The sequence below is a fragment of the Heloderma suspectum genome, chromosome 2 (genome assembly GCF_057233095.1).
Source record: "Heloderma suspectum isolate Gila_16-S chromosome 2, 16-S_ref, whole genome shotgun sequence".
Lineage (NCBI taxonomy): Eukaryota > Metazoa > Chordata > Lepidosauria > Squamata > Helodermatidae > Heloderma > Heloderma suspectum.
In genome coordinates this window covers 376789986-376815106 of record NC_139459.1, presented here as the reverse complement: position 1 = coordinate 376815106, position 25121 = coordinate 376789986, and the positions used below count along the sequence as shown (strand labels likewise).

General features: G+C 50.0%; 2 protein-coding genes across 4 annotated transcripts in view; one reads left to right on the top strand and one right to left on the bottom strand.

Annotated features, from left to right (window-relative positions):
* The first annotated feature begins 10 nt into the window (after positions 1-10).
* The window catches only part of LOC146356265 (uncharacterized), a 33784-nt gene continuing 8673 nt past the window's right edge, over positions 11-25121 (top strand). Inside the window, exons 1-2 of one of the 3 annotated variants that reach the window (XM_084831622.1) lie at positions 11-2987; positions 11450-17718. In XM_084831622.1, coding sequence (XP_084687748.1) covers positions 11521-13341 — 1821 coding nt within the window. In that variant the 5' untranslated portion in view covers positions 11-2987; positions 11450-11520 and the 3' untranslated portion in view covers positions 13342-17718. Of the gene's footprint in view, positions 2988-3109; positions 8570-8591; positions 10631-11449; positions 17719-25121 lie in introns of those variants that run through there. The other 2 variants (XM_084831624.1, XM_084831621.1) reach the window with 2 other exon arrangements.
* Positions 2317-13706, bottom strand: LOC146356266 (uncharacterized). The gene is made up of 2 exons (XM_084831793.1): positions 8034-13706; positions 2317-3143 (listed from the first exon to the last, which is right to left on the bottom strand). The coding sequence occupies exons 1-2, from the start codon at positions 8907-8909 to the stop codon at positions 3078-3080; spliced, it is 942 nt and encodes a 313-aa protein (XP_084687919.1). The 5' UTR covers positions 8910-13706; the 3' UTR covers positions 2317-3077.

Below are 25121 nucleotides of genomic sequence, written 5' to 3'. Positions count from 1 at the left end.
GCTTCCTGCCTCTCTAGGAGCCAGAGCTCGGTTCGTCCAACCCTTGGAGGACTGAGGCGCAGGAGCTGCTTCCCCTCCAATTGCCTGCCGTCGCTGCAGCGTTTACGCCGCTTCGGCTCCTTCCCTCGGGGGCGGCCGGGAGGGAGGCCGCGCTCCGGCTGCGGGGAGCCGGGCGGGCGGCGGGGCGCGAGAGAGTCGCCGAGTCTGCCTGAAGGCCTCCGGCTGCCTCCGGCCTCCCCGCGCCCGGCGCCCTCCGCATGTGTCGCACTACAGCCCCCATCCTGCCCAGCCACGCTGTCGGGGAGACCCGAGAAGGGGAGGCCGCCCGCCCGCCCGCCGGTGGAAGCTGCGCGCAAGAGGGCGGGCGGACAGCCCCTGCCGAGGCTGGCGCTGGAGCGGGGCCACACCGCAGACCCGCTCAGGGCCCTTCGAGGGGCCCGGCAGCCCCCGGTCGCTGCCGCAGGACGCCTCAGGCCCACGAGCCCCTGCCTCTCCCTGGGGCAACGGAGGAGCCCCTCCGAGGCCTGGTCTGCGGAGCGCCTCCCCTGGGAACAGGCGACACCCACTGCGGGAAAGCCATCAAGGGTTCTCCCCTGACAGGCCGGCACGCTCGGTCCGGTGGGACACGTGCATCGTTTCAAGCCAGGAAGGGGGAGAGGAAGGCACGATGAAGGCTGATTTACAAGTGAAATTTTTTCCACACACAGGGCACTTCTTCTCCCTCTTTTCTTTGGGTGTTTTTTGTTGAACTATAATTGCATGGTGGTCGGCATCCAGACATTTATTCTTCTCTTTTTTTCTTGGGGTTTCCTCCAGCTTGTTCTTTCCATTTTGATTCCCAGCATTCTCTTCCCGTGTCTGGCCACTTCGTGCATTCCTCGGACACTTGATACGGTATTTTCATTTATTTTCTCCCACACATCCCTACCTGAACGACGAAAAGAAACAGAGCATAAATGCGAAGAAGACAGCCACTCCTTTACACATCTCATTAGAAGTAAGCCCTATTGATTTCAATGGGATTTCCTCCCAGGTACGTGTGTATAGGACTGCAGCCATAAAAAGGCCTAGGGAGCAATGCTATGGCCGCTAGACAGCAGCTAGACGGCCATAAAATATGCTGTTTTCCGGGACTGACCTCGGAGCCTGCGTGCTGAGGTCGCTTCCTGGAAAACCTACCTCCCCCTCCCTCCGAGGCAGCGTGGAGAAGCCCTGTCCGCACTCGGAAGAGGAGCGCGGAGGGGCTGAAAAGGGGCTGGGCTGGGGGCGTTCTGGGGTGGGGAGAGCGGAGCTGGGTGTACAACGCATCCTATGTGTCATACAGCAGCTTCCTCCCCCGCTCGCCCCCCCCCCCCCCCCCGTAGCGCGACAAAGTTTGGAGGAACCCGGAGTGGATTTTTTGTAGAAGGACTGTGTACGTCACTCATTTCTGGTACTCAAAATACTTCCTGGATTCCAAATTCCTTCATTCCAAGTGTATGTGACCTCTTTTGCATCAGGCTCTGGTTGGTGGGGCTCGGGGTTTGAGTATAAAACAAGTAGACAAAACCTAGATCCTGCAAGGCTTAAGTCCGCCCAGGCCTGTCCTACTGCGAAGATGCTCAGGGGCTGCATCAGTGATGAATGGACTCCCTCACTGCCTAGTGGGTCACTCAGGCTACCTGAAGCAACTAATGGACGATGGAGAGATGCTTCTGAATGGACTATAGTGGGTAAAAAGTCTGACCCACTTGCTCTTCCCTCCCTGCTCCCTCCCCCACTTTCTTCCCAATAATCTCCTACACACAGAAAAAACACACACACACACAGTTGCTAGAAAGGGTTTGTCCTAACAAGGGAGGGTGGAACCAGGCTAATCCTGACACACGGTCACAATAAGAAACGGGGCTCAAACTATATTCACACTCATTTCTAGCACCTGCTAGAAATGTGCACTCTGCTGCCATGCACCCGCCTCACTGCATCCTCCTCGGCCTACCAAATCGGGTCCCCAGCTTCCTGACACTTGAGTAGCTGGTCGCACGACTACACATGAAACACAGAGGAGTGTTTCTGCCAGGAAGAGACCAATGATGGCTGCAGCGTAGAACATGTTAGGAAACTGAGTTTCTCTGCTCCAGGCTGTTGTACGTGGTAGATGTTTCCTGCCTTGAGAGGGCTCCTTTGCCTTTTACGTAGTGTTCCTATTTAGCGCAGTCAGCTTTGGGAGGTGGGTGGGGGGTAAGTGTTTCCCTCTAGTTACTGTTGCACAAAATGCTAGTTTCGCCCCCTGGAGGCTAGTCCAATTTGCCCCAAAGAGGAGAGTCAACTTCAGGCTGGGTCCAACTCGATTTTATTGTTTGCAAACAGTTCGACAAAGGAGCTCACGCTCAAAGCAGAGTCGACCCTGGGCAACCTCCGCGCTAGTTTTATCACTTAGCTTGCATTCCTCAGCCAGCGTGTTACTTTTGATTGGTTGCCAGCGGTTTGCTTAGCAACCTTATCTTAGGGTTACTGTCTGCTCATTCCAGGCATGCGCAGCTCTTACAGTACTATGTGCTGCTTAAGACACATACAATGGCTTTTAGGTTACATTTTTACTACAATTCCCCCCTCAAAAGGCTTTTCTCAAATTTATACTCTCTTTGGTCCAGCGGTGGACTACGCACTTAAAGGCGCAAACTATTATTGCTGTGGCATTGACGGTTTTCTCTAAACAGCAAGTGAGGCCTGGGACGCCTTTGTTCTAGCTACTAGAATGCTGACAACAAAAACACTTTTTTTTTTGGACTTTTGGAACTCAGTATTGTTCCGTTCATCAGGAACCCTTGAGACGAGAGCACCCTCTTTCTGTAGAGCTACTTGAGTCCTTTCAGGGGTTCATTATTCCAACGGTGACCTTCAGGTGGGTCAGCTTCCGGTGTGACCCTCTCTGGTGCAGATGATGCCTTTATTCAGTGTGATGAATCCACTTCTTTTCTTTGGCGACTTTCATAGCAATGGGAGTGGTAAGTAGGATCTGAAACAGACCCTTCTGCTTCTTGGTAGGTGGTTCATCTTTCTAGGACGGGATTAGCACCCAATCGCTGGGATTGAGATTATGCACTGGAGCATCTAAAGGCCAGGATTGGTGCGGTGTCGCAAACCTGTGAAAACAAAACAGACTGCAAAGCAGTAACATAACCTTGAATCTTAAAACTTTTACTTTTAAATTCACATTTAAGCTATCAGCCATAGGTAATATTCGAGGTGGGCACTTATGGAACGTTTAAAAGGTGTCAATTTAATACTTCCCTTGGGGGCGCACCATACTCGAGTCAAGGTGATTGGCAAGGCCTGTGGCCTTTCAACTTAATCTTTAAACAAATTCTAATGAGCATTGTCTTTAAGGTGCGGTTCATCTTCTCAACTTGACTTGTAGATTGAGGTTTCCAAGGGGGGTGTAGCTTCTAGTTAGTTTGTTATGCCTGGGCCACTACTTGCGTCACTTGTCCAACAAAATGGGGCCCCTGATTTGATTCACTCTCTTTAGGTAACAAGAGCTTAGGGATTACTTTTTAACAGGATCTTGGCTACTGTCTGAGCGGTGCAGTCAATTGCTTTTATCATTACTAGCAGGTACCGATAGCCATGAGTCTGGGGCAACTCTGAAAAGTCAATTTGAAATCTCTGAAAAGGATAGTAAGCACATGGGCGACTTCTCATTTGAGCTGGGGGCTCAAACATCTTTGAATCATTTTTGAGGCACAAAGGGCAATCAGCCACTGTTCTCAGGTCTTGGTCTAACCTGAAGGAGGTGCTATTTGCCTCGGGCGCACCTAAAATTGGGGTGTTAAAGGGGGACGATCCCTTTATTAGCTAACCATAATTTTTGAACTTTTCAATGAGCGGCTTCAAGCCTGCACAGGTGGCTTTTTTCAGAGGATACTGCCTCACGCACACAGGGCTCTCCCTTTTTAAAGAAGATTTTAACTGGTGTCATGCATTTGCTTGGGCAGGGGTTCTGTCTGCCCACACACATGGATCAACATTCTCTAAAATCTCAGTCTCTTTGGCCTCTGACACAATCTTGATTGCTTGAAAGGCCATTTGATAATTTGAGCCCTGCATTGCTGGCAGCTGTACTACAATCTGATTATCACTGAAGAAGATTTTAGCTTGCAGTTTTGTTAACAAGTCCCGCTCCATGAGGGCAACCAGGTATGCAGATGAAACTACAAAGGCATGTTCCAGTATGTTATTTCCAGTCTTCGTGAGGAGGGGCTTACACAGGGATCATAGAAAATGTGGCTCCAGTATCTACTAGGGCTTTACAGTCCTCGCCACCAACCCTTGCTTTTACCTTGGGATTCTCCCGAGCATTTGTTCGTAGGGTGGTGGCCCTTCAGCTAGACTCCCCCCCACTGGAGGACCCTGCCAGCATTTGGCAGCCTTCAGGGTGAGTCTCTTTTCTTTTTTCTTTCAGCTCTGGACAATCTTTCTTTTAATGTCTCTTCTCTCGGCAATACGCACATTTATTGAGCCCCGGTTGGCCCTTTCCTTTTCTGCCCCCCCCCCCCTCTGGTCGCTTCTGTGCTCTCAAGCTGCTGTTTATATCTCCGCCCATGGTGGCTGCCAGCATTGCCTTTTCCTTTTTCCAGGAATGGCACTTTTTTATGTGCTCTCATGTGCACCATAGCTCTAAAAGCTTCATGATCTGGGGTCTGATAAGGCTAAAGCAGGCGGTGATATTAAGGCTTGCTTCAATTTAAGAAAAGCCTTTTTTTATTTTAATTGTCCACTTATAGTGGGTAATATTTTTGTTAAAGCTTCATACGGGGGCTTCACCCCTTTTTATGGCTACTATAGCCTCCCTCTTGTAACAGGCACACTTATCTTTTGGCTTGCCTGTTCTGCAAATCATGTTTTAAATTCTCTGTGCCATGCACCAGTTTTAACTCTTTGTTTTCTCTGCAAGTTAGGCTGTTTGCCATTGCTTCGACAGAGACTTGCTTGCTTAGATCTTACTAATTTCAACGACACAAATTTGGAATAAGCTTTCTTTCTTTTTTTTTTTAAGCCTTTTTGTCTGCTACTTTCTTCTGCCTTCTTTTATACCTTTTTCATATCATTAAAATCTAACACCATGACTGGAAAACATTTGTTTTGTATAGTAGGGCATGGTGGAGCAGATCTAACCATTATACTGCTCCTCTGACTGCATGGTCAGGGCCCATCAAAATTAAGGGAAGGGCGTTCTCATATGTGGAAAGAGTTCCAAGCCACCATTTTTGCATCGGCAACTCCACACTGCATGAGTTTTGGCAGAGTGTCAGGTTTGCCTCTGAGCAAATGGAACGTCAGAACAGTTCAGATTTTGAGAAAGAGCTGGAACACATGGGGCAGGAACTTTCTTAGGCTTCAGAAACACAGCTGGGCTTAGAAGTATCACGGGAGAGTGGGGGACTCTCTCTCTCTCACCTCTTAAGTTAAGAGAATTTGCTGCCCCCTTTTTAAAGGGAAACTAACTTTCGTAGTTTCTCTTTGAACTTTTTGAAGGCTGTTTCCTTTGTAGTCTATGAATCTCTAGAAATTTGTGTCTGTATGCTTCATTAGGGTAAATGAAATCAAAGCCTTGGAAATCATAGAATCATAGAATAGTAGGGTTGGAAGGGGCTTACAAGGCCATCGAGTCCAACCCCTTGCTTACTGCAGGAATCCAAATCAGAGCATCCCTGACAGATGGCTGTCTAGCCTCGTCTTGAATGCCTCCAGGGTGGGAGAGCCCACCACCTCCCCAGGTAATTGGTTCCATTGTCGTATTGCTCTAACAGTTAGGACGTTTCTCCTGATGTTCAGCCGGAATCCAGCTTCCTGTCACTTGAGCCCATTATTCCGTGTCCTGCACTCTGGGATTATTGAGAAGAGATCCTGGCCTTCCTCTCTGGGACAACCTTTTAAGTACTTGAATAGTGCTATCAGATCTCCTCTCAGTCTTCTCTTTTCAAGGCTAAATATACCCAGTTCTTTCAGTCAAATGCAGCTTTTTATCTGAGTGTTGAAATCACAAATCAAACTGTACACTGAGCTGATCACAAACAAACACATAATCTACAACAACGGGAGTTTAAGGCTATGACAAGCCTCACAGTACTTTTTACGGCAAGTCTTTAACTGGCCAAAGTTCCAGTCCATGTGCAGAGTGCCTCTAACAAAGAAGGCTTTGGGCCATAAAGAAGGGATGCGTTTTAACAAAAGCTCTGTGTCTCTTCATCAGTTCGAATGGGGAAGGTGTAACCTTACACCTCTTCTAGATTCCTCCACAGATAAGAACAGAGCAGTGCTGCTCAGCTTTCCAGCTGTGATGCTTTTTTTTTTTTTTTTTGCAAATCTCACTCTTTTGTCAGGTCCTCACAGACACCTTCCAGCCTCTCTGCTTGCTAAGGCTAAACCAGCCGCGGCGAAGGGGGGTTAGGCAAGTCCCCCTTGGCTCTGCTCTGAGCAGGCTGACAGAGATAAGCTTACACAGACCCTGATATTTTAAGAACTTGCTCTGTCTTTGTTTCTTGATTTTGCCACAGTCTTTAAGTCGTCAAACAAATCTCTTTCTTCAGAAGTTGCAACTTTTTCAACTGCTTTTGTTTCTTCTAACAAACTTGGATACGGTGGCAGACAAACTGTCTCTGGAGGGCCCCCTCCCTCCCCCCAACAACCTCTCCTCCCAACCTAACAGGCCGAATCAGACCGGGGGGAGCTCAGGGCACCTTGGGCAGGGTCTCCCAGTCTTCAAGCTCCTTCCGTGGGGCTTGAATCGGGGGGAACAGGGGCTTTGGGCTTCACCTCGGAGCATACCATCATGACTTTACAATATTGAACTTTATATTCAACCTTTTCTCACCTTCAGTGGATTTTGGTTGGCACTCATCCAAATGCTGATAACCTCACCTTCCCTGAGGCAAATTTATCTCTTACTACTTGATTCAGACACCACCCGGGGTCTCTTGCCCCTGTGGTCCTTTGCCAGTAACACATTTACACATTTACACTTCTGTAACTAAGGGGGATTCTTTCCGCACCAATTCAACCACCCATCAATATAGGCGAATTGATCCCATTGCCCATTATTCACCACATTTTTATATACAGCATTTACAAGATTTACACCAAAGGATCCTATGTCTGGCCAACTAATTCCAAATGCTGGCCAGTCCAATTGACAGTGTAACCAGCTTGCCTTTCGACATCTTAGTACACGGAGTCTGACAAACCTCAGACGCTTGACTTTGCTAAAGTTCTTTAGCATGCATCCCAAGGGAGTGGCAGAGCTTTCTAAACGGGAGCTACCCGCCCCCATTGTGCCTACCTCTATTTGAAACCATACACGGAGCCTGACAAACCTCCGACACTTACACGGAGTCTGACAAACCTCAGACGTTTACACAGAGTCTGACAAACCTCAGACGCTCCGAAGGCAACTCAAACAGAAAGACAGAAGGGAAATCAAGTACTTACTCTGCCCAACACCCTAGTGCCGTCTCTTCAGACCCATTCAGCCTGGTTGACTCAATCAATGGAGTCCACGCCTTTAACCTCCTGGGTGTCCCGACCCCCGTTCTCTGGTGCCGTGGCAGACCTCAAAGGCGGTCCGGCGCGCCCCACAGGCACCTTCGCCGGTTCTGTCGTTTGACCCCAGGGTGGTCCAAGGGACTCCTGCCAGCTCGCCAGTTTGTTGCACAAAATGCTAGTTTCGCCCCCTGGAGGCTAGTCCAATTTGCCCCAAAGAGGAGAGTCAACTTCAGGCTGGGTCCAACTCGATTTTATTGTTTGCAAACAGTTCGACAAAGGAGCTCACGCTCAAAGCAGAGTCGACCCTGGGCGACCCTCGCGCTGCAGTTTTATCACTTAGCTTGCATTCCTCAGCCAGCGTGTTACTTTTGATTGGTTGCCAGCGGTTTGCTTAGCAACCTTATCTTAGGGTTACTGTCTGCTCATTCCAGGCATGCGCAGCTCTTACAGTACTATGTGCTGCTTAAGACACATACAATGGCTTTTAGGTTACATTTTTACTACATTACCGCACTGAGGACTAGTAAGCATAGGCGTACAACTCGGGGCGAGACATCGTGCCTTCCTCTCCCCCTTTCCTGGCTTGAAACGATGCACGTGTCCCACCGGACCGAGCGTGCCGGCCTTTCAGGGGAGAACCCTTGATGGCTTTCCCGCAGTGGGTGTCGCCTGTTTCCAGGGGAGGCGCTCCGCAGACCAGGCCTCGGAGGGGCTCCTCCGTTGCCCCAGGGAGAGATGCTGCGTCCGGGGTTTCGCGGGCCTGAGGCGTCCTGCGGCAGCGACTGGGGGCTAGAGAAGCCGCGCGAAGGCTTCAGCGGGGGGAGGGAGGCAGCCCAGCTCCGGCCCCTCAGCAATCCGAGGGTTAAGAGAGCAGAGCTCAGGTTCCTAGCGGGGCAGGAAGTTCCGCAATTGGGGAGGGGGCGCTCGGATCCTCTCCCTAAACACTCGGAAATGCCCCCGCCTTTGTGTTGGGGGGAGTCCGCCCGGCGAGGCGTGATGGCCAGAGCGGCTCCTGAGGGGGCGGCGGGGCTGCGAGGCGCGGAAGGTAGGAGGGGAGCGGGGCGGAGGAAGCAGCCTTGCTCTGCGGGGGTCGGAAGGGGCGGGGCGCCCGCGACGGCCTCCGCGCGGCGCCAGGCGGCGCAAGGGCTCGTCCCCCCGGCGCCGCCCCCGGCCAGTGTGCGCCGGGCCCCTGAGGCCGGCATCTCCGCTCGGCCCGCGGCCGGCCTCCCTCGCCGGGCGCTCGTGCAGCGGAGAGGACACAGGAGGAGCCCTGCTGGGTGCGCCCAGGGCCCATCTGCTCCGCAGCCCGTTCGCGCAGCGGCCAACCTGCCGTCGACCGGGACCCCACAAGCAGGGCATGAGCGCAGCAGCACCCTCCCACCCATGTTCCCCAGCGCCTGGTGTGCAGAGCCGCACTGCCTCGGGTCTTGGAGGCAGCACGTAGCCACCAGGGCTAGTAGCCGTTGCTAGCCTTCTCCTCCAGGGATTTGTCTGACCCCCTTTTAAAGCCACCCCAGTTGGTTGCCATCACCACATCTTGTGGAAATGAGTTCCGCAGTTTAACTGCATTGTGCGGAAAGGCCCTTCCTTTTATCTGTCCTGAATCTCCCACCAGTCAGCTTCGTAGGATGACCCCGGGTTCTAGTATTTTGAGAGGGAGAAAACTGGGGCCCTATCCACATATCTCCCACAAGTAACATGATGCAAAGCCCTTTTTTTTGTATGGGTGGACATAGAAGCATTAAAAATCAAAATTTGCTAATGGTTAACATTAGCAAATGCTGACAACCTCAGGTACTTCAGGCTAGAGGTATATTTTGCTTTACTGGATCTTTGGAAAGGAAGTTCTATAGTTTAGTGGCAACTGTATTTTGACATATTCTGCCTTCCATTTACAGCCCCCTGGACCCCCTAAATATTCTCTGCAGTGTTGGGTGAGCCTGTAGCACAGCGTGAGAGGTGATATGGCAGGGAAGTAGAAGACAGGGGAGTTGCAAAAGTCACTTACCCCCTTCCTTCCACTTCCAGAAGCATCTAGTGTATTAATGGGGACTCCTGGAGAATGTGCAGTTGTATGGGGGAAGGGGTTAGCCGAGCGCATGACATTTTTCTGCCCGAGGCAAAGGATAAGAAGGTGTCCTTCCTCCTCATGGACGAACATCGACTGAAGTGGCTGTGTATGCATGGAGGTATTTTTCTTTCAGGAGGACTTGAAGATCCTTATGAGGACTGAAGTCATGGATCTTGCAGTCCTCAGGAGGAGAACTTCTCATGGTGTCTCAGGCTGCTGAAGTTCACCTTGGGAATATCTTGACTAGAAAGCTTAGTTTCGCAGCAGCCACCTTTGACATGAGGCAGGTGCCTTCAGTCTTGTTCTTTAGAGGTCTGCTCAAGAACCATCTCTCAAAAACAGATTTAAAACAACAGACCTAATGTTCCTAGAACTTAACAAGTTTTGGGGCCGCGGTGGCTTAGTGGTTAAGATGCTGAACTGCAGACCGGAAGGTTGGCAGGTCAGCAGTTCGAGACCCGAGTCCTGCGTGACGGAGTGAGCTCCCGTTTTCAGTCCCAGCTTCTACCAACCTAGCAGTTCAAAAGCAAGAAATGGCAAGTAGATAAATAGGTACCGCCTCGGCGGGAAAGGTAACAGCGTTCCGTGCACCTCAGTGTTCAGTCATGCCAGCCACATGACCACGGAAGCGTCTTTGGACAGCGCTGGCTCTTCGGCTTAGAAACGGGGATGAGCACCGCACCCTAGAGTTGGACACGACTGGTTGGGGACACCTTTACCTTTTTATTCTCACCCACAGCGCTTCTGTGGAAGACTCTGGCCCTTATAGGTTTTTTAGTCTGCTCAGGACTATTCCCTCTTTGACATACACAGCAACACCTCCTCCAGGTCGCCCTTCCCTCTCCTTCCTGTAGGGTTTATATGCAGAGGTGACCATATCCCCCTGGTTCTCCCCATTCCGCCAGTTTCCATAATGGCCGCTGTATCTAGGTTCTCCAAGATCTCAGGCAGTGGTGTTTTCTGGCCCTGCTTCATTGGGAAGATCCTGTTCCCAGGAGACTGTGGGGTTCGAATCTGGGACGTTACGTGTTCAAGGTATGAGATGTATCTCTGAGCGATTCCAGGCATCCAGATGTGTGGATGCAGTTTAGCGTGAGCAGTGGTGTAAGTGTGCCAGAAGTGGGCTCCTGTCTTATAATATGTGCATATCGTTATATGTATTGATTTAAAAGGACTTACCTCTATGGTAAAAGAGCTCTTTCAAGGCAGTATACAAACTTCACAAAACATCCTTAATGTGCAGTTAAGTCCACATTCCTGACATGAAGAAGCTCACCCTCCTAGCTTCCTTCACACTGTAATTTTTCTCTTCTTGGTAGCAATACACGTCCGCTTGGTACTATATTCCTTGGACCAGCCAGTCAAGTGACAGGATGTTGGGTGCCAGATTTGGAAGGATGAGAAGGATGTAGGTGGATGGGATTAGAGGGTGCAAAACGCAGATCAGATGGAGAGTCCTGGCTCAGGGCTGAGTACTGGAGATCATGAAAGTCTGTGTGAACTCTTGGCTTGCCTAGGTCATGGCCTTGTAAAGCTGCGGGCTGCTCCTCTTCCTCACTCTGAAAGTTTCTTCTTGGGAGGAATTGGGCAAAGTCTCCTGAATTTCAGTGTACGGATGCTGTAGTAGCCTCACAGAATTGAAATGAATGTGGCCTTGGAAAGTATTTTGATTTACTCTGCAGTGGGCAGAGCGCCTCTTTGGAGTGGTGGGTTTTGATCTTACTTTTGGAGATAAAGTTTGATTAGGTTTACGGAACTGAGGTGTTCCTTTCTATTTAAGTCCATCAAATTCATTCCCTAATTTGCGAGTGGCTTTCTTCTTTGCACTTTCGTTCTTTTCTGTTTGTCTTTCAGGTGGGGCTGTGTGGGAGGAAATAAATGAAAATACCACGCAAGTGTCCGAGGAAAGCACGAAGTAGCCAGACATGGAAGACAACGTTGGGAATCAAAATGGGATGAACAAGCTGGAGGAAACCCAAAGAAAGAAAGAGAAGAATAAATGTCTGGATGCTGACCACCATGCAATTATAGTACAACAAAAAACACCCAAAGAAAAGAGGGAGAAGAAGTGTCCTGTGTGTGGAAAAACGTTCCCTTGTAAATCAGCCTTGGATGATCATTGTAAAACCCACACAGGAGAAAAAAGATATAAATGCCTTGTGTGTCAAAAGAGCTTCATGTCCAGGTACAGCCTTACTCGTCATCAGATGATTCACAGAGAAGACAACCCATTTAAATGTCTGGAGTGTGGAAAGAACTTCGGGAACAGCTTTGACCTTGCTAAACATCGAAGAATTCACACAGGAGAGAAGCCATTTATCTGTCTGGGGTGTGGAAAAGCCTTTAATTGGAAGCGGGCACTAACTATCCATCAAAGAATACACTCAGGGGAGAAACCATTTAAGTGCTTGGAGTGTGGAAAGAGCTACATTTACAGGCATGACCTTAATCGTCATCAGATAATTCACAGAGAAGACAAGCCATTTAAATGTCTGGAGTGTGGAAAAAGCTTCAGTTGGAAGAGTGCCTGTGAATTACATCAACGAATACACAGAGGGGAGAAATCATTTGAATGTTTGCAATGTGGAAAGAGCTTCCGGTGGAAGGTGAGCCTTGCAACACATCAGAGAATTCACACAGGAGAGAAGCCATTTATCTGTCTGGGGTGTGGAAAAGCCTTTAATCGGAAGCGGGCACTTACTATCCATCAAAGAATACACGCAGGGGAGAAACCATTTAAATGCTTGGAGTGTGGAAAGAGCTACATTTACAGGCATGACCTTAATCGTCATCAGATAATTCACAGAGAAGACAAGCCATTTAAATGTCTGGAGTGTGGAAAAAGCTTCAGCTGGAAGAGTGCCCTTGAATCACATCAACGAATACACAGAGGGGAGAAACCATTCAAATGTTTGCAGTGTGGAAAGAGCTTCCGGTGGAAGGTGAGCCTTGCAACACATCAGAGAATTCACACAGGAGAGAAACGGAAACCAGTTGAATGTTTGCAGTGTGGAAAGAGCTTCATGTCCAGTTGTAGCCTTACTCGTCATCAGAGAATTCACAGAGAAGACAACCCATTTAAATGTCTGGAGTGTGGAGAGAGCTTCTACATGAAAAGGGACCTCATTTACCATACAAGAACTCACACAGGGGGAAAACCATTTAAATGCTTGGAGTGTGGAAAGAGATTCACTAAGAGAGCAATGCTTACTGCACATCAAAGATCTCACACAGGAGAGAAACCTTTTAAATGCTTGGAGTGTGGAAAGAGCTTCAGTCGAAGGGAGTGCCTTACTAGGCATCAAAGAATTCACACAGGGGAGAAACCTTTTGAATGCCTGGCGTGTGGAAAGAGCTTCAGCCAAAGTGGGTGCCTTACTAAACATCAAAGAATTCACACAAGGGAGAAACCTTTTGAATGCCTGAAGTGTGGAAAAAGATTCTGCTGGAGGGGCGCCCTCCAGTACCATCAAGGAACTCACACACACACCTCTTCGGAGGAGGAGGAGACTGATGCTCCGGAACAACCCTCTACCACAGCAGACCTGGAGCAACAGGAGGGATCCTGTGACAGCAAACCGGTGAACCCTGTCAAGAACCCAGCCGTCATTCAAAATTCCCCTCTCACCACCCATGGCTCACCAAAGCTCCAAGGGCAGTGTATCATCTGGGATACTCAGAGCCATGGTGGCAGTGCCTACCTGACTCCCAGAATACCCTTTCGCCCAGGAAATACAAAGGAGTAAGGGCCTACTCAGGAGGAACAGTGTGCTTATGAGGCAGCCTCAGATAGAACTGTGAAACCAGGGTCAGCCAGAATATATGCTCTCGGTGTTCTCCAGACTTTCCTTGGTTACCTGCTCCCTAGAGCTGTTTGACTCCATTTACGGTTGGGAGGCAGGAGCAGCTATTTAAGTGTCTGGATTATAAAAGGAGCTGGAGGCAGGGCTCATGTCTTACTTTACATGAAAGAAGCCTCACAGTACAAATGATTTAAATAACCATGGGTGGTTAGATTAATGATTCCCTATTTCCATACTCTGTTTCCTTTTAAGGACATAATTTTGTTAAACAATGTGTAAAAAATGGATTATCTCCAACCGTGTCTGTTAACAGAAACTTATAATTTTGCAGAGTGGGAGACTTGACTTTGACAGATTCTGCCTTTACAGTCCCCTGGACCCCCCTGAGTGTTCTGTAAAGTCTTGGGTGATCCTCCAGCGCAGTGTGGGAAGTGACACCGCAGGCTGTAGAAGAAAGGGGAACGTTGCAAAAGTCACATCCCCCCTTCCTTCTACTTACAGAAGCATTTTCCCCCTACCCCTTCCCCCGCTTTCCATGACACCTGGAGAAAATATATGGGGGGAAGGGCTAGTCAAACCCAAGATATTTCTCTGCCTGAGGCAAAGGATAAGAAGGCGGCCCCTCCCTTCGCTCGGTCAAACTTCGACCAAACTGGCAGTCGAATCATAGTCAGTGACAGTCAGTGCTCTGTTTTGTAAAGTGTTGTGGGATTCCCCTTTCCACCAATATCCTTGGAAAGGATACAGCTTCCAAGGAAAGAGGGTGGCTTGGCTTTCCAGAATTGCTCATGTCATCACGATCAAAATCAAAAAAAGGAACAGGTGCACCAGTTGAATTCCCAAGGCATTTCGACAATGGCCTTTATCAAGGGAAAAATTCTTAAGAGATTCTTCTGGAGGACTCCCTACTTCTTCCAAAGGAGAGATTTTGGTTTCCAGCCTTGCAGCTGTTTTTTCTCATCCCTTTTGGTACTGCTGCTTCTATCATCAGGCCTCTTTGTTAATGTGTACACAATTTTGGTTGTTTCCACTTCAATCTGCTTTTCCACCTTGGTCCGTTTTGGAATCTTCTAACGTGGATCCTCTCCCTAAATGGAGGGCGTTAGGTTCTCAGCCCAAACACAGAGGGTTCCTCCTGCAGTTACGGTGTTAGAGAGGTGAAGCACGTAATGTCACGTCAGTTACGTTTTGATCCATTTTGTCATGCAAAATCGACTCTGTGGGGAAACCCAAATTTAAAAATTGGTATGAAGATGTCTTTTGTGACGGAACAGGATGGACAAGTTGATTTTTTCCTTGGATCAACTAATTGGTGGTGGTGACGTGTTTCTGTCACTCTCGGCTTGGTGTGCCAAATACGATTTGCCTGCTATGGTTGAATGGCAATACTTGCAACTGCGACCTTTCTTAGACTCCAGGTTTGGCCCAGCTGCGTTTACCGCTTCGGAGTCTATCGGAAGCACTTCTTGAGGCTGATCAGTCGTATCGACCCACGGTCCATGCTTAGCAATACTTATCATGAGGGGATTTGGAGCCCAGTGCTGTCAGTATGCTGACGATACACAGCTTTATCTCCCTATGTAACCTGAACCAGCTTTGGCTGGTTCATCAGCTACACCCCTCTCCTGACAGGGACAGCTTGGCCACAGTGGTACAGGCGCTAGCAATCTCAAGGCTGGATCACTGCAATGCACTTTATGTAGGGCGACCCTTAAGGCTAAGGCAGACCGCAGCGGCTCGGCTGTTGTCAGAAGCCGGCCCTTTTCAGCACGCAACTCCGATGCTGAGGGAAATTCACTGCTTATTAATTAATGAACCATGTTTACGGTTTTGGTACTAGTGCATAAAGCCTGGGAGCAGGATACCTGAGAGAGCGCCTTCTCCCTTATCAACCTGCCCTGCCATTGAGGTCATCAGAGGGGATGCTCCTGGTGGTTCCACATGGACCTATGGCTGGATTGGAGTTCACCCGGAGAAGGGCCTTCAGTGGGGTGGCCCCCTTTCTGTGGAATCCCCTGCCTCTGGAGGTCAGGCGGGCATCAACGTTGCGTTTTTTCCGGTGCCTCCTGAAAACATCCTGAATTCAGGAAGCCTTCCTTAACTGACCAGCCACAGGTTTTATAGTTCTTTAAAAAATAACTACTTTGAATATGTGGTTTTATTCTTTCATCTTGTTTTTTTATCTTTTCTTGTTCACTGCTCTGGAATCTTTGTAGATATGGAGCAGTATATAAATGTTGTAAATAAAATGAAATGAAATAAAAAATAAATATGTGGTAAATACTTTTTATACACAGGGTCTTGAGCAGGAATGGAACTGTATGGTCCCATTTTGGGGCCATCAGCGGGAGGGCTACTGTGCTCTGCTACAACGCAGACCAGTTAGCAAAAAGGCTGCCGACGTAGCGAAGGGGCCCAGGCTACAAAAAGTGCCCCAACGCCTGCGGGATCCATGCCAGAAGCTGGATTTTTCTCTTGGGGTGTGGCGATTCCACAGGCACAATATGTCTATAGGAAAGGTTTGTATCTGTATGGTGGCTGGTACGTCTCTGGAATGATCGACAGGTGAGCGTGAGGGGGGGGTTGGCAGAGTGCGGGCAAGAGTGACAGTTGGGCACGTGGGAGGAAGGGGACGTGGCTGCGTGAGAATGCAATACACTGATTGGAGGAGAGCTTGTGCAGGAAAGGGTGGGGCAAAGGCTTCTGACGAGTCAGAGCAGTCTGGGAGGAAGGTAGATGAGGCACAGGTAGAGACGTCTGAGACGAGACTGGGAGATAAGCGTGAGAAAATTAGTGAGTCTGTGGAATAGCGAGTGTGTCTGAGAGTGCGAGAGGCTTTTGAACACAGAGCTGAAAGCAAGAGTTCTATTGTGTAGTTTATAGTGCTGATTTATTTAAATCATCGTCCCTGATATCCTTTCCTCATCCCAGCCCAGTTCCACTTTCCAGTCCTGTCGTACCAAATAAACCTTTGTTTTCAATTTTAAAAGACCATTAGCTTTTTTAGGTATTAGGAAGCGTTTCGTGGAATGACCGCCATGTGCTGGCAGCTCGGTCTGTGCTGCCAAAAAGAGAGAAAGCAGCTCTAAAAGGGCTGTTGGTGGCTGCAATTGAGAGAGTGGCGTGGACCTCCTGTAAAATGCGGTGTCAGAGGCAGGGCGATGGCCAAAGTCACGCTTGGGTTGGGCCATGGCAGGTGCCATCTTTCAGCCCAGGAGGAAAAGCCATCTGCTGGCGGAGCCACCTTCAAGTGGCCCCCAGCATCTGCAGGGGGAAGGGGGAGGCGGACTGGGCATTCATCCCTTCCCCCTCTCAGGGCAAGTGGGAGCTGGGAGCTGGCTAGTGGAGCTCTGTGTGGCCTGGCCAGCGTGCATTGACCTCTTGTGGCAGAGCGGCCGAGCACTGGAGTGTGAATCTAACCCTGCAATCCTTTACACATCTCATTAGATGTAAGCCCTACTGATTTCAATGGGACTTCCTCCCAGGTACATGTGTATAGGACTGCAGCCATAAAAAGGCTTATGGAGCAATCCTATGGCCGCTAGACAGCAGCTAGACGGCTGCAGGATATGCTGTTTTCCAGGAACTGGCCTTGGAGCCCGCGCTTAGAGGTCGGTTCCTGGAAAACTGACCTCCCCCCACTTCCACGCTGCCTCCGAGGCAGCGTGGAGAAGCTCCGTCCTCCGCACTCGGAAGAGGAGCGCGGAGCGGCTGAAAAGGGGCGTGGATGGGGCATTCTGGGGTGGGGAGAGCCGAGCGGAGTGTATGACACATCCTATGTGTCTCACCCAAAATCGGCTGTCTAGCAGAAAAAGCAGGGCAGGAGCTGTGGAGGGAATGATCCCACTGTGCTTCTCCTGCCTTGCTTTGGATAGGCAGTCACCTTTGAGTTCGGAGGCGGCTGCCTATCTAGATAGGATTGCGCCCTTAGCCACCCATGTGCGAGGCTGCGAACACTTCCCTGGAATCCGCCTCCACCTTGTGGAATGGAGCCAGTGGGACCTCTAGTTCCAGTGACTCCGCCCCATTTTTTGAGGGGGGCGCTTCTGATGCACAACAGCATGGCAGTGAAACCATCTTTGCGCGTATGATTCTGTTGCTCCACAGTGGCAGGGAAGGGGGCAGAGGAAGGATCAGTTGGGGTCTGATGGAACCTTTAAAACAAGCACAACCCAAACCTTACCTTCATTAAACCATGAGGGCCACACAATGGCTTCGTGGTTAATGGTGATCCATCTTGCAGTCTGGGGGTGATTGTCTTTCAGTGCTCCCAGTTTTCACTCAACCCGATTCACAGTATCGAAGATGGCTGCCAGCCAGCCGTTGCCATCCATGCACAGTCCGCTTATGAGAAAACTGGATTTCTCTTAGGAAAGTGTGACACTAGAAGGAAAACACACACACAAATGTGTCGTACCATGAGGCAAAGTGAGGTGGGTCCCTTGACATGGCAGATTTTGGACACTGTAAACGGACACCAATTGTCAGGTACTTCACTGAAATGGAGGTGCACCCACCAGATATTTTTGACTACAATATCCATAAGCCCCAGCCAGCATGGTCAGTAGTCACTGACTCGCACCAGTTGCAGCGTGGTTGTGCTCCTGTTCACTGCTCTGGTCAGTCAGATGTGCTGTCCTCCAGAATACTCATTTCCATTTCCCCTCTCGCCATTTTTCTCTGTCCCTGCACCCCACAGTCAGTCAGTATTCTCTTGCCACTGAGCGCGCTCCGTCCTAGCGTGGTTGTTCTGGGGCATTTTCCCTTGTGTTTTCCCCCCTAAATATTTTTTTCTATTCCTACTTCCGTAAATATTAGGGCTCCCTCAAGCCTCTTGATTCTGTTTTGGCTACATAAGGATTGGCACTCACACCTGAACATTGGAAATGGAGGGAACTGCATTTTTACTACGTGCCAGGGAGATGCCACTTGGGTTTTCTTCCTCAGACATTAAGTTGTCTTGGGCCAGTGCAATTGGAAAGAGCCACACAGGATGTACTGCCGATTTTGCAACACAAACTGCCCTGACGGAAGAAAGGTGTAGCTGCTGGCATCTGTGTGTTGACTTCCTGACATGCAGCCTCTTTCACCTTGGGGAATCTGAAGGAGGAGTGTGTCACAGGACATAATTGCTGCAGCAGAGCTGAGTCAAGAGGATGAAAGGGACTGAAAGAGCCAGAGAGAGAACTCCCCTGCCTGAGCGGACTCCCACAGCAATGGGCCCTTCCTCTGGGAGACAGGAGCCTACAGTCGGGATGCTAAAGTAGGGGTGGCCAAAACATAGATCTGGATCCATTGGTAGATCTCTGGATTATGTGCAGTATTTTGGCAAGGAGTTCTAGCTCCTATTTGTTCAATAGCAGCAACAAAATGATACACACATCCAATACATGCACAGCCTAAATTTTACTGCTGAAATGAAGAAAGCTTGGAGGAATCCAGAGTCGACTTGTGTGTAGAAAGGCTGCTTCACTCATTTCTGGTACTCAAAAGTACTGCCTGGATTCCAACTTCCTAAATTCCAAGTGTATGTGACCTCTTTTGCATCAGGCTCTGGTTGGCGGGCCTCAGGGTTTGAGTATAAAGCAAGCAAACAAAACCTAGATCCTGCAAGGCTTAAGTCTGCCCAGGCCTGTCCTACCGAGAAGACGCTCGGGGGCTACATCAGTGATGGACTCCCACTTTGTGTAGTGGGTCACTCAGACTACCCTGAAGCAAGTAATGGACGATGGAGAGATGCTTCTGAATGGACTATAGTGGGTAAAAAGTCTGACCCACTTGCACTTTCCTCCCTGCTCCCTCCCCCTTTCTTCCCAATAATCTACTACCCACAGAGAAAGACACACACACACAGTTGCTAGAAAGGCGCTCATGGTTGCCAGTTTTAAGGTGAGACTTGCCTCCCCTTTCATAAGCTACTTTTCATTTTAAGCCTAGCTGCTATCTTTTGGTTCATTTCCTAAATTAAAATGGCTTTCTTTAAAATGCCTCACATCCATTACCTCTTTTTGAACACAAACACTGAAAACTGGATCTAGCCAGCCAAAGCTTTATCCAGACGAGGGGGGGACTTTCATATCCTTGAACTGGACTTAAGCAGAGGCTCAGCACCGATTTACGGGCTGATTTGCAATGGGCTTCAGAGTGTGGAGAGGTCAAAGAGGTGGGGATTGAGTCCATTGGAGTCCCAAAAACTCTTCAGAAGAAAAAAGACACTTGGGGGTGAGCTCCAGAGTGGGGAGGAAAGAGAGGTTTTTTTGGGGGGGGTTGTCGTAACAAGGGAGGGTGCAGCCAGGCTAATCCTGACGCACGGTCACAATGGGAAAAGGGGCTCAAAATATATTCATGATATATTTATGCATTTTATTGTAAGCCGCCTTGGGAGGGCTTCTGCCTTGAAAGGCGGCCAAGAAATATTTTAAATAAATACTCTTTTCTGGTACCTTGTGCACTGTTCTACCATGCACCCACCTCACTGCATCCTCCTTGGCCTACCACATTGGGTACCCAGCTTCCTGACGCTTGAGTAGCTGGTCCCATGAACTGAGCAGAGGTGTGTGACTGCCAGGAAGAGACAAATGATGGCTACAACGTAAAGCATGCTAGGAAAGCGAGTTCTACTTCAGGATGCTGTGCATGATAGATGCTTTCTGCTTTGAGAGAGCTCCTTTGCCTTTTACATGGAGTTCTTATTTAGTGCAGTCAGCTTTTGGGGGCGGGGGAGTGTTTTCCTCTAGTTACCACACTGAGGACTAGTAAGCATATAGACTTACAACTTAGGGAAGGCATTATGCCTTCCTCTCCCCCTTTCCTGGCTTTAAACAATGCACGTGTCCAACTGGACTTAGATGCAGTGGCCTTTCAGGTGAGAACACTAAATGGTTTTCTGTCAGCAGGGGTGTAGTGGTGGAGAGTCTCACAGGGACGAAGAGCTGGGACTTTTTTTAAGAGCCAGGTCCCTCCCACTCCCAGCCTACTGCTGTGGGCCAGGCTCTTCCAGCCATCTCCTCTCCTTCCCTGACGCTAAGTGAGGGAGAAGCTTCCATACAGTATCATATTTTGAAAACCTAAAATGTTTGTGTGTGAGTGAGTGAAAAAGATTTTAGCACCCCTGCATTTTTTCTCAGACATCCACTTGAAATGCCCCTGCCTTGCTCTCAGCCGCACCGTTTCTGGATCCCCGTTGAAGGCTGTATATCTTACAAGGTTGACCAGTCTCAGAAGGGGTGTGGCTGTGCAGGGGCGCGGCTGCGACTGTCACGAAGGGCCTCTGCCACTGCGCCACTGCTGTCCGTCAGCGGCTGCTGCCTGTTTCCAGGGAAGGAGCTCTGCAGACCAAGCATTGCAACGGATTCCCCAGGTGCCTCCGACAGAGATGCTACATCCAGGGTTTCGTGTGCCTGAGGCCTTCCTGCGGCAGCGACTGGGGACTGCCAGGCCTCCCTCGAAGGAAGCCCTGAGTGGAGTTAGCGGTGTGGCCCCGCTCCAGCCTCTGCCTTGGCAGGGACTGTCCGCCTGCCCTCTTGCGCGCAGCTTCCGCCGGGCGGGCGGTCTCCCCTTCTCTGGTCTCCCCAACAGCATGGCTGGGCAGGATGGGAGTTGTAGTCCGACATCTGGAGGATGTCGCCTGTTCCCAGGGGAGGCGCTCCGCAGACCAGGCCTCGGAGGGGCTCCTCCGTTGCCCCAGGGAGAGGCAGGGGCTCGTGGGCCTGAGGCGTCCTGCGGCAGCGACCGGGGGCTGCCGGGCCCCTCGAAGGGCCCTGAGCGGGTCTGCGGTGTGGCCCCGCTCCAGCGCCAGCCTCGGCAGGGGCTGTCCGCCCGCCCTCTTGCGCGCAGCTTCCACCGGCGGGCGGGCGGGCGGGCGGCCTCCCCTTCTCGGGTCTCCCCGACAGCGTGGCTGGGCAGGATGGGGGCTGTAGTGCGACACATGCGGAGGGCGCCGGGCGCGGGGAGGCCGGAGGCAGCCGGAGGCCTTCAGGCAGACTCGGCGACTCTCTCGCGGCTTCTGCGCAGGGGAACAGGCCCCCCCTCCCCGGCTCCCCGCAGCCGGAGCGCGGCCTCCCTCCCGCCGCCCCCGAGCGAAGGAGCCGAAGCGGCGTAAACGCTGCAGCGACGGCAGGCAATTGGAGGGGAAGCAGCTCCTGGGCTTCAGTCCTCCAAGGGTTGGACGAACCGAGTTCTGGCTCCTAGAGAGGCAGGAAGCTCCTCGGATGGGGAGCGGGGAGACACTCGGAAGCGCCCCCGCCGTTGCCTTCCGGAAGGGGAATCCGCCCGGCGAGGCCTCACGGCCGGAGAGGCGCCAGGAGGGACGGTGGGCCTCGGGGCACGGAAGGGGGGGGAGCGGGGCACGGAAGGGGGGGGAGCGGGGCAGGGCAGATGGCCTTGCTTCGGGGGGGGGACGGGGGGCGCCTCGCAGCCGGGCTCCGTGGGGGCACCAGGCGGCGCAAGGGCTTGTCCACCACCGCCCCCGGGCCAACATGCGCAGCGGCCCCGTGAGGCTGGGATCTCCCGCTCGGCCACGGCGCCCAGCCAGTGGCCCTCGAGGCCGGTGACTCCCGCAGCCGGCCTCCCTCGCTGGGCGCTCGTGCAGCGGAGAGGAGCGTGTGCGTCGCTCTGAAAAACGCAACACGAGGCGAAATACGTAATTTCTTTTTTGGTATGGGAGAACATGTAAGCGTTAAAAATCGAAATTTGCTAACTGTTAACTCCATCAAATGCTGGCAACCTCAGGTAAATTTTACAATTACTCTGCAGTGTTTCTAGGGAAGCATATTGCCATGAAGAATGAAAATGTGCTAACTGTTGACCATCGCGAGTGCTGATAACCTCAGGTAAACTTTGCAAATGCTCCAAACTCGAGATCTGTTTCTTCCCAGGCAAACAAGCGAGATATAAGTGACTTTTCACTGTCCATGGTTGTATTTCTGCATTTTGGACATTCCCGAAATGGGCTTGGGATTCATCCAATTTGGAGCTGTGTGATCAGAGAAACGTTTGGTTCTTTGCTTTCCCAAATAGCCATAAAAACCTCTGAAGAAGACCGTATGTTGGGGAAACACATTGGGTGTATTAACTCACATCAATACGTTCTTTTTCTTCAAGCCTCAGTTGTGTATGTTCTTCAAATGTTAGCACAGCTGGCACAAAAGGCAGTTATGGAAATACTAATCAGACTAGTTTCATGAGCTCCCATTGGGGATGGGGAAGGGAAAGCCTGAATGCTTTTTTTTTAGTTACGAGGCTCAAAGGAAGTTTGCTTCTTTATGTGGCTTCTGTAGCAGCAAGGTGTCAGGGCTTCTGGCAAAGATGTCATGGGGAGATTTCACTAGTTCTCCCTTGAACCTTTTTAATCACATGAAAAACCTCACGTGTATCCCTCCTTGGCAGAAGGAGAATTGCTTCGATCTGTACATCGATATGTGGGGTCGGATTACCCCAGCCATGAAGTGGAAAGAGCTGGGATGTAATCTTTCTTAGCATTTCATGAGATGATCAGTCCAAACAAGGGCATTAAAACAATATACCATAGGCCCATCTATCCCAGTATTGTCAACACTGACTGGCATTGGCTCTCCAGGGTTTCAGGCAGGGGATTTTGCAGCCTGATCTGGAGATGCAGGGGATTGAACCTGTGGTCTTCCGCATGCAAAGCAGGTGCTTTACCCCTGAGTTATGGTCCTACTACCTTTGTTAGAACAAAGTTTCAAAACATTGCAACATGTTGAGGTATGTTTTGAGTTTCAGTGAACCCTTCCTCTGGGTTGTTGTGTAAGAAAAAGAGTGGAGAGGGTAATATTCCTGATGTGGGCATCGTAGAATCTCAGCTTGTAGTATGTGAGTCTAGTCATCTTTTTGTAGGCAGATGAAATTTAGTTGTGTCTGATGAAAGATCTGAGACATCCCGGAACGAAGAAGCATTGGCAACACTTTCTTGGCAACTCTCCTTTGGATAACAGTCCAAAGTTATCCAAATCTGTTCCAGGCAGTAGCTGGAATTCAGAAGGTTCTTATGGGGCAGAAGTAGAGGGATTTTTCTTTTATGAGGACCTGAAAATCCTTATGAGGACTGAAGTCATAGATCTTGCAGTCCTCAGGAGGAGAAGTACTCATGGTGTCGCAGGCTCCTGGGGTTCACCTTGGGAATACCTTTACTAGAATGCTTAGTGTCACAGCAGCTGCCCTTGACATGAGATAGGTGTCTTCAATCTTGCTCTGTAGAGGTCCGCTGAAGAGCCATCTCTTCATGCAGGCTTTCCCTGCAGGGTGACCCAGCAAGCAGGGTGATAATTTACTGTGATTAATTTACTGTGCATTGTTATATTTTCTGTTTTTATCATTTCTGGAAGTCAGGTTGATAGCCCACTGGAAGGTGGTATATAAATCTATGAAATGAATAAATGAAATGACATTACGATCTGTATTTTTTGTGATGAGAAATGCATTATTTTTCCTCCTTTTTCTCCTTTCAGCTCCCAGTGTCCTTTGAAGAGGTGACTGTAGGCTTCTCCGAGGAGGAGCACGCTCTGTACAAGGAACACATGATAGAAAATTAGAGGCACATGGCCTCTTTTGGTGAGGATCCCCTTTCCCTTCCTCGTAAGAGGAAAATGATGAATGCTTCTCTTCTGTGTTACACCAAAGAGGGATTTTAGTTCTCCCGCAAGTACCTCTAGTTATCCACAGAACCTCCCTCCTCAGAGCTTTCTGACGCTATCCTACACGCCTTGCAAACAGTATGGTTGGACTACTGCACTGTGCTGTTTGTGGGGCTTCCCTGAAGGAGGGTTTGTGTACTGCAGCAGGTGCAGATTGCTGCTACTAGGTTAGTGTCAACAATCCGCTCCTTGGAGAATGTTACTCCAATATGGTTTCATGTTTACTATAATTAGAGGAAACATCTGAAAAATACTGAGTCAGTCCGTTGGCCCATCTAACCCAGTATTGTTAACAATGACTGGCGGCAGTACTCCAGCATTTCAGGCAGAATTCTTCCTTAGCACCAGCTGGAGATGTCAGGGATTGAACCCGGGACTTCCTTCATGGAAAGCATCCAAGGTCAAATCGAACTGTCAGTTATCACCTTTAAAGCCCTCAACTGTTTGGGACCAGGCTATCTGAAGGACTCCCTCTTTTCACATGATACTGGACACCCATTGTATTCATCAGGGGAGGATCTGCTCCTCATCTCACCACCATCTGAGGCTACATTGGGTGGGCTATGAGACACGGCTTTCTTGTCTGTGGCCCTGTGCAACTCCCTATCCCGGGGAGCCTGCCTCACTCCTTCCCTGACAATTCTTAGTTTGATAGTGAAGACTATCCTGTTTCAATGGGTTATTAACATGCTGGATCAGTTTTGCTGCTGATACTAGATGCCTCTTCTTTTCTCTCTGTTTTTGGTGCTCCGTACTTGGCCAATCGTTGTTTTATGTGAGCTCTTGGTAGTAATATTATTGAGAGTTCCCTTGACAGGCTGCTCTGATCAAAAAGCGGCATATACATAAATATGTAAAATGGTTGCCTGGTACCTCCTGACTCCTGACTGTAAGAGCAATACGACAATGGAACCAGTGACCCAGGGAGGTGGTGGGCTCTCCCACACTGGAGGCCTTCAAGACAAGGCTGGACAGCCATTTGTCAGGGATGCTCTGACTTGGATTCCTGCATTGAGCAGGGGGTTGGACTCGATGGCCTTGTAGGCCCCTTCCAACCCTACTATTCTA